The 14,463-nt window shown below is 37.6% G+C and overlaps 1 protein-coding gene across 9 annotated transcripts in view; it reads right to left on the reverse strand.

The window, feature by feature from the left end:
- The window catches only part of ABCB4 (ATP-binding cassette, sub-family B (MDR/TAP), member 4), a 106,958-nt gene that overhangs the window by 1,117 nt on the left and 91,378 nt on the right, over positions 1–14,463 (reverse strand). For all 9 annotated transcript variants that reach the window (XM_056797298.1, XM_056797294.1, XM_056797295.1 and 6 more), the window contains 3 exons: positions 13,030–13,186; positions 8,976–9,173; positions 3,795–4,001 (listed from right to left, as the gene is read on the reverse strand). In XM_056797298.1, the coding sequence (XP_056653276.1) occupies positions 3,795–4,001; positions 8,976–9,173; positions 13,030–13,186 (562 nt within the window). The remainder of the gene's footprint in view (positions 1–3,794; positions 4,002–8,975; positions 9,174–13,029; positions 13,187–14,463) is intronic.

Genomic DNA, 14,463 nt, shown 5'->3' on the forward strand with positions numbered 1-14,463 from the left:
ATGCATGGAATTATAAAATCTGAGACTTAAAAGAGACTTCAGAGCTATCGTGCCCAACCTATACCTGAATAAGGTCCACATCACAACACACCTGGCAAGTGATCATTCTGCCTTTAAAGACCTGCAGTGAGAGGGAGTTCATTCTACTTTGGGATAATTCTAATAGGAAGTTCTTCCTTCCATCAAATCTAAATCTGCCTCCCTGCAACATCTGTTCCATTCTTTGGGGGAAACTCAAGACTAATCATTTCCCCACATTACAACCTTTCTGACACTTTAAGGTAGCTTTCTCCTAAGCTTTGTCTTTTCCAGGATAAAACAACACCAGATAAAACAACCTATTGTCATATGACATGGATCCAAAGCCCTTCCTCACCTCAGTTCCCTTCTCTAGATATTTTGTAGCTTACCAATATCCTTCCTAAACTGTAATAATCCAGAATAGAACACAACGTTCTTGATATGGTTTGATCAGGGCAGTATATAATAGACTCATCACCACTCTACCCGTTCCTGTTCACTGTCTCTTATTACCACATTCCATTGTGACTCATATTGAGCTTTAATTCCCTAAAACCCCAGATCCTTCTTAGACCAGGTTTTGCCTAGCCATGCATCCATTATCTTACTCTTTGTAAATTTGTTTTTTTTTTTTAACTCAAGCATAAGAATTTAAATGGATCCCTATTAAATAACATGTTAATAGACTAAGTGACTGAATTGTGGCTTGTAAGAAGCAGAAAATTCAAAAGGAACTTGGGGGCAGTCTATTTCAGGATGTGGGAACAAAGTCATACAAAGGCACAGAGATACCAACTCTGATATTCCTCTGGAATAATAATCTTCTGATGTTACACTCCTCTTGGTCCTGTTTTTAGTTTCCCCTTGTTCTTTCCCTGCATTGTGAATGCTGGTGACTTGATTGCTCCTTCTTCTCTGAGCTATCAACAATATTTAATCTTGACTGGTGTTCCCTTCCACTACTGACCCAGTTCTCGGCTCCTTCAATAAGGCCCACTTTTAACTCTTACATCTTTTACCCTTTGAGTTGAAAAGTCAATTCTGGCTAACCTTCAGCTATGGCTACATCCCTCGATCTACACCTATTTCTACTCTTAAAGTGATGACCAATATTGAAGAAAATAAGGAAACTTGTTGAGTGAATCTACTACAAATTAATGCCACTAATCACAACTGGACTTTCGCTGCTACATGGAAATCATTTCGTGATTTTTTATCACATCCCATACAAAGGCTATTCTAAACTTTTTTATCTCAAGCTCATCTTCACTTCCTTCCTTCTCATCAGTTTTACTGATGATACTGAAACCATCAGATGCTAACTTCCCCTTTCTCCCTCTTTTAATCTGATTTGGCACCCCTCTTTGTCTTTTCTCCTACAGTTTCAGAGATAAACTTGACAATTGTATCTTTGTTTCCATTTCCTTCCAAATATTCTGTGTACTTGTTCTAGAATCATTTCTCCCTTACACAGCTTTAATTTGTCCTCTACTGGTTCCTTCCCAGGAGGATAAAGCATGCTTAAGTTTCTGTTTTCTGAATGTAGAGCCTCCCTCAAACACCTGAGACTTCATATTAGACCAATATGTCTTATCTACGAGAGCATTATGTGAGCGGACCTGGACTTGAAGTTCAGAAGCCTTACAGTATTCTGGCTTTGACAGTACCTGTGGAATCTGGGCAAGTCATTTAACTGCTTTGAGCTGCAGATTAGACAATAGGACTTATGGAAGGGGAGTTGAATGCATGCTGGAATTTGTGGTTCAGAGGGATTCAGCTCTCACTAACATGACACTCTTGTCATTAAGCCAGAAGATGGAGACTGAGCTTCATCTGAGAAGGGAGAGATTGAGTTGGGCCATTAGACCTTTAATCACCTGAAGACTGACACTATACATGTACCCTGCTTGTTCCCTCTGATAAAGGAACCTCTTGGGGATCGCTGTGGTACACTGTGGAAAGTACTTAGTGGAAGGCACTTAATCCTCTTGGTTCCCTCCTCCATTCTGGAAAAGACAGCTACATAGCACCTCCTCGGTTTCCCCTTTCCTTTTTTGCCATCTCACCCTGGAGTCTGGAGATTTAATTAGCCACACTGTCACCAAAGCTGACTGACTTTCAGCGTAGGTGTACTAGCAGGATCCTCCAAGCTAGATGGTCCCTTCTGCTGTTTTATGGAGTTTCTCAGGAGGAAAATTACGAGTATGAGGACAACAGCTTGGAGCCTCCAGTCAGGAAAAGTCCTAACATTCAGACAGAGATTTGACTCTCTGTCCTAATCTGAAGTTGGATGTATCTCTACCTAACCCCGGGCCTCTTTATAGATATAGGAAACAGTTAGGTGAAAGAAACAAGCTGAATATATTAGTGTCTAATACTAGACACGTCTGGAGAAGAGAAATTGTAAAGAGCAGACCTTTCTTTTTTGGAATTTCCCTTAGTCCTTGAAGAGGTGAATATTAGTGATAGCTTCAGTGTGAATTCTCTTTCCAGATGAGGGCAGGGCCCAATGTTCCACCGACATCACTGTCTTCCTTTTTGCTGAAGCTCAGCCCTCTTTTTTCATTTTTTCTTTGAACTGTTTCCCTTTGCCACTGGGAAGGGATGCCGTAGCTCCACTCCTGCTGCTCTGCTCTTGCAGTCCTTCCTCTCACTTGATTTCTTTATGATGGTGTGCATCCCATTTGGAATTCCTGATGATGACTCAAGGCTACCTTGTGGCTCAAAGACCATTTAGTTGTGAATTGCTTTCAAGACTGGAGGGGTTATAATGATGATCCACCATGAAAGACTTGACTACTCTGATCAATACAATGATCTAAGACAATTCCATAGAATTCATGATTAAAAAATGCTATCCACCTCCAGAGAGAGAACTGATGGACTCTGAGTGCAAACTGAAATATCATTTTCTCACTTCTTCATTTTTCTTGCTTTAAAAATATGCCTAATATGGAAATATGCTTTGGGTGATTTCATATGGACAATGGATATCATATTGCTTGTCTTCTCAGTGGATGGGAGAAGGGGTGGAAGGGAGGAAAATAACTTGGAACTCAAAATTATAAAGGAAAGGAATGTAAAAAATGAATTAAATTAAAATGTAAAAGAAGAAAAAAGAAAATTGAGATGGAATTATTGCCCCTCAGAACTATAAATCCCAGGATGCCAGTTAGATCTCCAACTTCTTTCATACTTGTACTATAAACAACATGACTGTGGAAAGGACTTTGTAAATGTTAAAGGGTAAGAAATATGTGAACTCTAACAGGTTTTTCCTTGCACGCAAGCTCCGTGTCTGCAACTCTCTCCTTATCTGTGTCTCTCATCCTTCTTAGCCTTCTTTAAGGCTCAACTCAGCTGCTACCTTCTACTTGAAACCTTTCCACCCAGTCCATAGTGCTTTCTTTGTTCTTAGAATATCTTATATTTATTTATATGTCTACATGTTGTAGCCTCCCACTGGACTATAAGCTCCTCGAGGAATATTTCAGTTGTGTTTTGGCATTCTCAGGATGGAGTTGAATGCCGGATATGTAACAGGTGCTTAATAAATGCTGGTTGAATTGTAATGGATTTTTCCTTTGCTTTTCTGCCACAGAAAGAGCAGTTATGTAAGGTTTTACATAAGGCTCAGTCTTGCCTCCTATCTCTATCAGATAAATAGTTGACCAATAGCTATAATAAGGTGATATTCCCTACACTTTAGAGCTATTGGAAACACCATTTACAATTCTATTTTAATTCACACAAGCAGCTCTTAGGTCACTTACTTCAGGTAGTGATTCAATGAAAGGATGGATGTTAGCAGCTTTGGCTGCATTCACAATCTCCTCCTGTGACACCACCCGGCTGTTGTTTCCATAGGCGATGTTCTCAGCGATGCTGCAGTCGAACAACATGGGCTCCTGGGACACGATGCCAAGCTGGGACCGCAGCCACTGGACATTAAGCTTCTTGGTTTCTTGACCATCCAGAAGCTGTAAACAAGTTGGGCATAACTCAAGATAAGCTTTTAAATTCAGAAATAGATTTCTATTTGCTGTTATTTATTATTGCAACTTTCTTGCCTCTGTGTCACTTGTCTGAGTCCCTAGCAAGGTGTTTAGGGAAAAGGGTGATGGTCTTGTAGGCCTGGGAGCTATAAGTAGCCGATGAAGAAATAGAAACAAATTAAAGGTCTTGCTGAATGTCAAAGTTTTAGATCTGGGAAGGAGTTCAGAGATCATCTAACTTCACTTTATGGATGAGGGACTGAGACTTAAGGAGCAAAAGTGACCTGCCCAAGGTCATACAGGTTTATCAGAGCTTTTTTACAACTAGAAGGAATCTTGGAGGTTGTCTAGTCCAACCTGTTCTTTTTATAGATTTGGAAATATGGGTCCAGAGATATTAAAATAACATGTTCACAATGATGTAAGTAGAAAGCAGCAAAGCTGGAACTGGAACCCATTGACTCTGATACTAGAGTTCTGTTCATTGTACCCGCCAAGTCAGGACTAGAACTCTTCCTTAGCTTTTAAAGTCCTGTTTCCCGCATCACATCATGCTATCTCTATTTAATATTTATATTAGTCATGCAACTATGTCTTTGAACAAGCACAGATGAGAAAAAAAGTTGGCTGTGTATAATTTTCATATATTTTCTTTAATAGAGACAAGAAAACTTAAGCCCAGAGGAATCAACAGATTTCCCCGGGTCATGTAATTAGCTAACGGCTGGTATTTTTTCCTTTATACCATATCTGCAATACCCTTTTAATTTTTTAAGTCTGTATTTAAGACAATCTTTTTGTTTCTGATACATGAAAAAACCTTAAGGGTTAGAGTGGAGAAGAGTATTTTTTTTAACATAAGGCACAAACTGTCTTATTTGGATAAAGCACACATATCCATCTATCTATGAGCATGTGAGCAGATAACACCCACACTGATTGGAAGAACCTGACCAAGATACAAGCACATTAATAATGGCACTCAATTTACTGTCACTAGCTGCAGGGTACACAAACAAGCTTAGGGGACTGAGGGAGGTGGAAATTTCTCCCTTGGAAGATGACAACCCTGAAACTTCTCATGCTAAAATTTCACTCTAAAAAGACTTTGAAGCCTTTGTATAAATCTTTTTAAAACCACCTTGCTGAGGCCTGCATAAATTGTCAATATTACTATAATAACCTCTTAACTATTCTTTCAGGATCCCGTTTTTTCTCTCTCTAATCCAGCTTCCATACAGCTACCAATTTGATATTCCTAAAACACAGGTCTAAGATGTCATTCCTCTATTCAAGATGCTTTGGAATTTAAAGCCCTTCCCACATTGGCTCCAACCTATCTTTGGAGAATGGTTTCATATTACTCGCCCCTCAAGTAATTCTACATTTTAGTAAAATTGGCCTACTTGCTGCTCCCTGTACAGGATGTTCCATCCAGGCTGGCCCCCATACCTGGAACACTCTCCCTCCACATTGTTGGTTTTTGGAGTCCCAAACATTCTGTTTTCCTCCTTCCTCCTTCCTTATCTTGTGTATCAACTCCCCACTGATGACTTTTGTTCTACCTTTTCCAGGGTATTGGTCACTCTCCTTTTTCAAGAAACCCAAATAAGATTTGAGCTGTTTTGCCTTCTCCCCATTGTAAATTATTAAAATTCCATCTACTCCAAGCAAAAAGTCTATCCCTTTTTTTTGATGCTCCTTTTCCCATAGTATAACTCAAATGTCCTTTTTGTTGTTCCGTAGCTTTCTCCATTGACTTCATTTTGAACTTTAGCAGAGCTGACTTTTTTTACAGGACCATATCACATCTTTATATCCATCTTCCATTACCTATCTTTGCTTCTCTCTTCTGTAAATTTTCTTAAATTCTAAGTTAAATTAAGTTCACATATCCAGCCAACTGCCAAATCTTTTTTGTATCCCTATAACATCTCTCATGTGTCCCATCCTTTCCACTTACAACTACTCCCTTAGTTCAAGTCCTTATTATTTCTTGCCTAGACTATTTCCTACTATTTGTTCTTTATCTAAAGCCTCTCTCTATTTCCAGTCTATTTTCCACACGACTGCTTTCTTAATGAACAAGCCTGATCATGCCATCCTCCATTCAATAAACTCTAGTGCCTTTTTGTTTCCTCTAGAATGAAATAGAAACTTCCCAGTTTATCCATTCTCTTCATGAATGTAAAATATGAACCACTGTCAGCATTCATTAACACTAAGTTCTACTATTCAAAGTAATTGTTTGGCTAAGCTAAGTCCTCTACTGTTTATAAACAACACTCTTTTATTATTTACCCAAAATGTCCCCCAAACTTAGTGATCCCACTCCTATGTCAGTGATACAAAGAAAGGACTTATGTATATCATAATATTTATAGCAGAACTTTTTGAGTAGCAGAATAAGAAAACAAGGCAGGTGGCCATCCAGTGGGAAATGGGGAGCAAATTGTGCTATATGAATGCAATGAAATATTATTGTGTCAGAAGAAACAATAGTTATGATGAATTCATATGAGAAGATATAAGAACTGATACATAGTTCAGAAAATAGAGTCAAGAGAATAATCAGCACAATGACTATAATATGCAAATGAAAACAAAACCAAAAGAAGATATTTGGAAACCTCAAAAGCAATGACTAATTTTGACTCCAGAGGAGTGATGATGAAACATACTTTCTTTGTCTCATTAAGGAGGTTGGGGATTTTAAGAGCAGAATGCCATCCTGTATTTGTGCCTAGTGTTAATTGCCTGTCTTCCTTTGTTAAATCAGGATTCATAGGGAGGGGTATTGGGAAGTGATAGTGGGGTAAAAAAAAGCATCAATAAAACTTTCCTTAAATATCCTCAGAGCTCTGTATTTCAATTGTGTGTTCAATAAACATATCTACTTTTAAGGAAAGATGTGCGAGTTGTGTGTGAGTTGCTAGAAACAATCTAGCAAGAAGCACTACAGCTAAAAGTTCCCTTCTCATGAACCTTTTTGAATAGGCATATGTAATATAAACGTGAATGAGGGGAAGCTTATTAACAACCATAATGTTGGGGATTCCTCAATATCGTATTCTTTTGTAAACATCCCTTTCAGACTTTCCCCCCAAATATCAGAATTTTGTTCCAATTTTCCTTTAGTCAAGCTTTCCCCTAAAACATTAGATTTTAGCTACTGGCTAGGACTATGTCTTTATAAAAATGGGAACGTGCTCCCATCAAACCATAACCTTGTCCTATTCTTAGGGACTCCATTCCTTCAGCTTGCCCCCCTAGGCAACTTCCTACAGCAATCAGCTTCTTACCTAGACCTCTCTTCCCATAACATATTTTAGGTTCTCCCCTCCTCCTCTATACATTAGAAGAATTGAGTTCAACATCATGGTACTCTTCTTCCTAGTCTATAGCTACTTTGTTCTTGACTGACTGTGTCCTTACTTTTTTCCCACCTTCTCTCTTAATCCACCAATAATATACGCTTATAATATATAAGGCTTATATATATATATATATATATAAGCCTTAATAAGGCTTAGATACCACAAGGTAAAGTGGACCAAAGGGTAAAACTCTTGGAAGAGAGAGAGACAGACAGAGATAGAGAGACAGACAGACAGAGAGAGAGACAGAGACAGAGAGACAGAGACAGAGAGAGACAGAGAGAGAAAGAGAGGTCACAATTAGAAACCTTGTGATTCTCTAATCCAGACGAAAATTCTACTAACATGAGATTAAAAGGGCTGCTTCAACAAATTCCTTCTACAAGTTATACTCTTAATTTCTCATCATGACATAGAAATAATCTTATGTTGTTTAACTGCTGCTAACAGTGAAAACTCCTCCAAGTTCTATCATGCTACAAGGGCTCCCAGAATCTTCTGGCGAAAGACTAATTATGTAGATACAGGAACAACCTTGTGAAATAAATTAAGTATAGCATCAGTTTGTTGGCTATGAAGGGATGGATATTTTGGCCATGGCAACCACAACCCAAGTCATTTCTAGGAACAAGTGATGTAAAGAAAGCAGAATTTTTGGTAAGGTTGGTTTGGCTTTTATGGGTGAAATGGAGAAGAGTAGACTGAAAACATGGGTGAGAAGATTAAGGTGTGATTTAGAAGTGAAATGTTTGTAGATCCAGAATGTTACCATTAGAAAGAGTACTAAACTTGTAGTCATTGAACCTGAGTTTAAATTTTGGCACTGCAACTTATTAGCTGGGTCACCTTGGTTAAGTTAACTAACCGTTCTGGGCATTAGGTCTCTTGATCTGTAAAATGTGGGAGTTGAACTAGTGCTTCTCTAAGATTTCCTTTGGATCTAAATTTATAACCTATGAAAGTCAGAAATCCTCAGTCTTGGTTAAGCTTTCTCAGTAGACATGTTTCAGGTCTTCTAGATTTTTAAAAACATTGTGATATAGCCAACAGCATTTGGCTGTCCATCAGTTATTACTTCCTCTTGTAATACAACCAGTTGTTGTCTGGTGATGCCTTTTATACCATTTCTTTTATGTTATCTTTTGCTGCATTCTGGATGTACCTATCGTATGCCTTCTCCATTCGTCTTTTGGTATCATACAACTTTAATTCTTTAGATCTTGCGATATTTTACAACTTAGAACTATGTTACTAAACAAATACTGATGCTAAAAAGGGCCTTGTTTTAGGGAGAAGCCTCATTTCCCAAAGGCAATCCATTCCATTCTCTTTCTACTATTTAGTCCTAGGTTTGCTTTATTGTATATCCTCAGTGTTTGTCAAAGGTAAATGTACTAAAAAATCAGTTCTATGGGTTGTCCATCCAATTGTATAACATTGGACAATAGGTATTCTTCATTTACACATTTCCCCGCCCAGGGATATCTAGTCATATTTAACATACCTTTATTAAAATAGTCAAAAACCCATCTAGAAAACTTGTATGAACCCTAGATGATTTTCTTGAGGACAGTTCACTTACCACCTTTCCAGCCAGGGGATCATAGAACCTCTCAAGGAGTTGTACCACAGTACTCTTCCCACAACCACTGCTGCCCACCAGGGCCAGAGTATGCCCCTTCTTCACCTCCAGGCTGAGGCCTTGAAGCACCGGAACATTTGGCCGTGTAGGATAGTTGAACACAACTTCATTAAATGACACATTCCCCTCAAACTTACTCTAAAATCAAAATGAAACCAATAATGGATTGATCACTATTTGAACCATGAATGTTGTTTCCAGAAAACTTTACAGGAGCTATTGGGGACAGATAAAAATCTCATATATAACATATATTCCTGATATCATATGAAATCCTCATATAAAAACATCAATACATAAAAGTCAGATAAAGTATACTTCAAACTCTATTGAAACTCCCATGGATTTTTAATGAAAATTCAGTTCTTTTTTGTCCATTTTACACAGCTTTAAGTTCACAGGATTTTTAGAATTGAAATAAACCATAGAGATACAACCCTCTCATTTGTGTGTGAGGTGGAAGGGGAAACTGATGACCAAAGAGATTAAGGACTCTTGTCCAAGGTCACATAGGTAGGTGGAAGAGCTGGCTTTTGAACTGAGGACTTTTGATTCCAAATCCATAACTTTTTGCATTAGGCCATTCAAGAACTCTGTTCTAAAACAAGGCTTCTTAGCCAATTGTAATATTTCCTAATTGCTGGTTATAGAAGAAAAAGGATAGTTGTATTAAAAAGCCAAAATATAGAAGGAAGTCATAAATTAACTTAAATTTCAAAAATAACATGTACAGAAGCTGAAACCAAGGGCAGGTAATGAAGAATGAACACAAAAACAAAAGTATGACATGATTCTATAAGAATAGTATTAGGAGGACAAAGAATGCTAAGAACAACAAAAAGGGTGAATTTATTTTTTTCTCTTTTTTTTTGGCTATACTGAGAAAAAGAGGAGGATCAAAGAAGAAAGGACTGCTGCTTATAGCAGAAGGGGTGACAATAATGGGCAATGAATAGAAGGCAGAACTACTCAAACCCTCATATGCAGCTTTTTTTTTTTTTTGCCAAGAATAATCTTTGGCCTGAAAAGAATAGAACAACTCAACATAAACAGAAAGATTGTAAGGAAGCATCTATCTGCCTTTGATCAATTCAAGTTCATAGGCCAAGAGGAACTACATCTAAGAATACTGAAAGAATTGGTAGATATGTGAAGCACTGTCAATAATCTTGGAATAATCATGGAACATGGGAAAGATGCCACATGTCTAAATGAGGAGTTGGGCTTCTAAGTTCTACTTGAGCTTTAAATCCTATGATCCTATTATTATGGAGTAGAATAAATGTCCAGAATTTTTTTTAAAGAAAGAGACTGGAGTCAGGAGACTCCAAGCCAATAAATTCACTGACATCAATATCGGGTGTCATCCAAGGAATGGTTAATGAGCATTTATAAAAAATAGTGGTGATCACAAAGGGCCAGAATAGTTTCATCCAAGATAAGTCATAATAGACTAAACTTACTTTTTCTTTTTTTTGGACAAAGTTATTAGTCTGGTGGATAGGAGGAATTTGTAGCTGTAATTAACCTCAGTTTTTGGAAGGCATTTGACAAAGTCTGTTATGTTATTCATTTAAACACTGAAAAGATCTGAGTAAGAGAATTGTGCAGTTGGATGGATTTCAAGCTGGTTGAAGAGCCAGACACAAAAAAATTGTCACCAGCAGTTCAATGCCAAATTGAAGGAAGTCTCTATTTGTGTGCCCCAAGGATCTTCCCTTAGTCCTGTGCTCTTTTACATTTTTATCAATGTCTTGAATACATGAAGAGATATAATGTATATCAAATTTGCCAATGACACAAACCTCTAAGCAATAGCTAATGCCCTGGCTAATTGTCATGATTCAAAAAGATCTCAAAAAAACTAGGTCCAATCTAAGAAGATGAAATTTAATAGAGATAATCATAAACTCTTATTCTTTTATTAAAAAAAATAAATTACATATGTATGTGGAGAAAACATGGCTAGGCTGAAGTTCATTCATCTGAAAAAGGTCTGGAGTTTTTAGTGAACTATGAATTCGGTGTCTGTGGTGTGTATTCCAGTCCAAAAAATTTAAACTACATTAGGAGAAGCATGGTGTCCAGAAGAAGGGAGGTAAGAATTCCTGATGCTCTCTGCCCAGGGCTGATAATATCTCAAATATCCTGTTCAGTTCTGAGCACCACATTTTATCAAGAACATTGATAAGCTGGAGAGTGTAGAGAGAAAAGTCACCAAGGAAGAGCAGTTTATGCTTTAGGAGAATCAGTTAAGGGAATTAGGTAAGGTTAGCCTGGAGAAGAGACGACTTTCAAGGGGGATACTTGCAAAAGAAAGGACTTAAGAGCTATATTCAAGTTTCTGAAGGATTGTTATTTCGAAGATAGTCATAATCTTTGGCTCTAGAAATATGAGCAATGGGTCAAAATTGTAGATTAATGATCAGAGCTAATCAAACGGGGACTAAACTGCCTCACGTGGCAGTAATCTCCTCCTTAGTCAAGAGCAAAGGCTAGGGACCACTTGTTAGGGAGGCTGTAGAGAGGGGAGGAGCGACCTCAGTGGCCTCTGAGGTCCCTCTCAATGATGAAATTCTGTGATTCCACAAGTCTTATCCTGGTATTGAGGTGAGACCATGTCAATAATGGTCTTGTGTCTGTCTCATTCAAAAGCTTTGGCATTTAGCAGCTGCTTCTATCTTTATCTTTAGGCTGCTACAACTTCCTTGATGTGGTTCTTTGGAGCCTGGGTAGTTGGAGAAGCCTCAAGAATTAGCCCAAAGCATCTGGTAAACAAATCTTGCTCATCTTCTGAGGTAGTGCTAAAGTCAGAATCACAGAATCTTGAGGTGGAAGAAACCTCAGATACCATATCATTCAACCTGTAACCCTTGAAGAAATCCTTCCTGTAACTTTCTGGGAAGTAGCTATCCAGCCTCTCTAATCATTCCAATTTGGAACTACTTTAACTGTTGGGAACTTTTTTTTTAATGTAGAACCAAAAATCACGTCTCTATTTGCTCCTTCTTCTCTTTAAGGAAAATCAAATAAACTTCATCATTCTTTCATATAAGACCTCTTCAAATGCTTGAAGACAATATTCATGTTCCTTCTCCAAAAGTCTTCTCTTCTCTAGGCCATACATCCCTTTCTTCCAAACCATCCTCATAAGGCATAGTTTAATAGTCCACTTACCATCCTGGTGATTCTTCTCTGAACATGTCCGATTTTCCAATATTCTTCCTAAACTCTGTCTTCTTACACTATACATTTCTCCACAGAAGACCAAACATGTTGGGAGCTACCAATAACTATGTATAGGTAACTTACATGAGTGATTCTTGGCTCATTTGTCCATAATGACCTATACTGGCAAACAATTTAAATGGAAATAGTTCATTTCCAAAATGGGCTTATCCTTTGCTTTAGGTATGAAGCTTTTAGCCAGGGAGCAAGCACATTTAGTAAACTCTGGAATCTATATTGATGAACTCTTCATTTGGTTTTCAGGTTGCTTTTCTACCTTAGTAATGGAGAAAACTGCTTTTAACCCTTTATGATCTAATTCACATATTGTGGCTTTATCGGTTATGAATTTACTAGGAATGCAAAACAATTATGAACTGTCTTGTGTAAAGTGAACCAAATGCAAACTACCTCTGGCAAATGTACTATCTTTTAAAATTCTAATAAAAAACGATAGTAGCTAACAAGGCATAGTGGAAAGAGCAATGGATTTAGTGTTAGAGGACTTGAGTTTAAATGTCAGTTTTATTATGTACTACCTGTGTGACCTTGAGCAAGACTTTCTCTGCCTCAGTTTCCTCATATGTAAAAGAACAAGATCATGCTAAATGATCTCTAAGGTCCTTTCCAGGACTATATCCTATGATTCTATGACTTTTTAGTTAAAACTAGCAGAGAGTATTGCTGTCGTTGCCAAACAATAAGTCAACTTCTAGAAAAAACAAAACAAAAAATACAAGCAGTTGTTAAGCATTTGAGAACTTACAGGCTTCAGTCCTGCTTCACTGTAGCTGTCTATGAGAGGCTCTCTTTCGAACAACATAAATAAGTGGGCTGCTGACAACTTGGCTTTAGCATAGTCTGGAGCAAATGAACTAGCGTGTCCTAAGGCCATGGCCCCAAATACAATTGCAGAAAACACCCTGGAACAAGTATAGGTGGATAATGTCAGATCGGTCTTAAAAACAGTTTTTCAAATTCCATAGGACCAAAGAAAGTTGATTTAGATTGTAAAATTTCTATGCTTCCTACTTACATTTATTAATATCCTCCAAATGCCCCACCTACTAACTCCCATCTTATTTTGACGATTTTCCTTTACTATTCTGCATAGACTATAATTTTCCCAAATTCCCTTGAAACATCAACAATAAAGAAAGGAAGAGGCTTGAGTCAACTGCCCGAGGTTTTTTTTAATCTGTCTTCTCCTTCCCTTTATGTTCACACTGATGTCTAATAGTTAGTGCAGATTCCTAATGTTTTTCACTCATGGCTAGATAGTAAATAGGAGAATCAGGTTTATTATCAATTAACTTCACAAATTGCATTATTTAGTATGAAAACTCATAGATGGGGAAACTGAATCACATAATTTTTGGGTTTTGACTGCAATCACATAGCCAACTGATATCCTGTACTCAATTCTGACAGAGAAAGACAAACTGGTTGGCAAAGTAGAAACCGAAAGAATCACTGGAGAAAGTGACCGTGCCATCTTAGAATTCATGATAGAAAAGGAAATGGGTACTTTGATGTGTTCAGACATAATCCTTAGATTTTCAGAAAGCAGAATTCAAAAAGTTCACATAATGATAAATATGACCTCAATGGACAATGAATGGGAAGATGTTTCAGAAAAGAATGAGAGGTTCTCCAAATATGAAATTCTGATAACACAATTGGAGATGATCTTGATGAGGAAGGAAAAGGGTGGAGGGGAGACATCTCAAAAGATTGATGAGATTGCAAAGGGCTTCTTTCTTCTAATGTATTCAGACTTAAATAAAACACATACAAATGAGAAGGAAGGACACAAAAGCAAAGATGAGATATAAAAGAAAGACACAAAACACTTAGAATAGCAACATGATGGCAAATACTTTTGGACAAGACAAGACTTGTGAAAAACACGTAAGGATAATTTTAAAAGGCCATTTTAACCTATGTTTGAGGGAAAGAAGACAAATATGAAAAGGAGAGATCTCTTGTTTGAGGCAGATGGATGGTATAATGGTAACAGAGAAAGCCAAATTCCTCTAATCCCATTTTACTTCAAACTTTGTATCAAAAAGCATCTTCATGTTGAAAAGGGTAGGCTGAAGTTCAAGACAGGTGATGAGACAAGCAATACCAGTATCTCTTAAAAATAAGCAAACGAGATCCCCTGGGTTCAGAAACAGCCTTCAGTTGTAATCATGAT

This window comes from Monodelphis domestica, chromosome 5 (genome assembly GCF_027887165.1).
Source record: "Monodelphis domestica isolate mMonDom1 chromosome 5, mMonDom1.pri, whole genome shotgun sequence".
Taxonomy (NCBI): Eukaryota; Metazoa; Chordata; class Mammalia; order Didelphimorphia; family Didelphidae; genus Monodelphis; species Monodelphis domestica.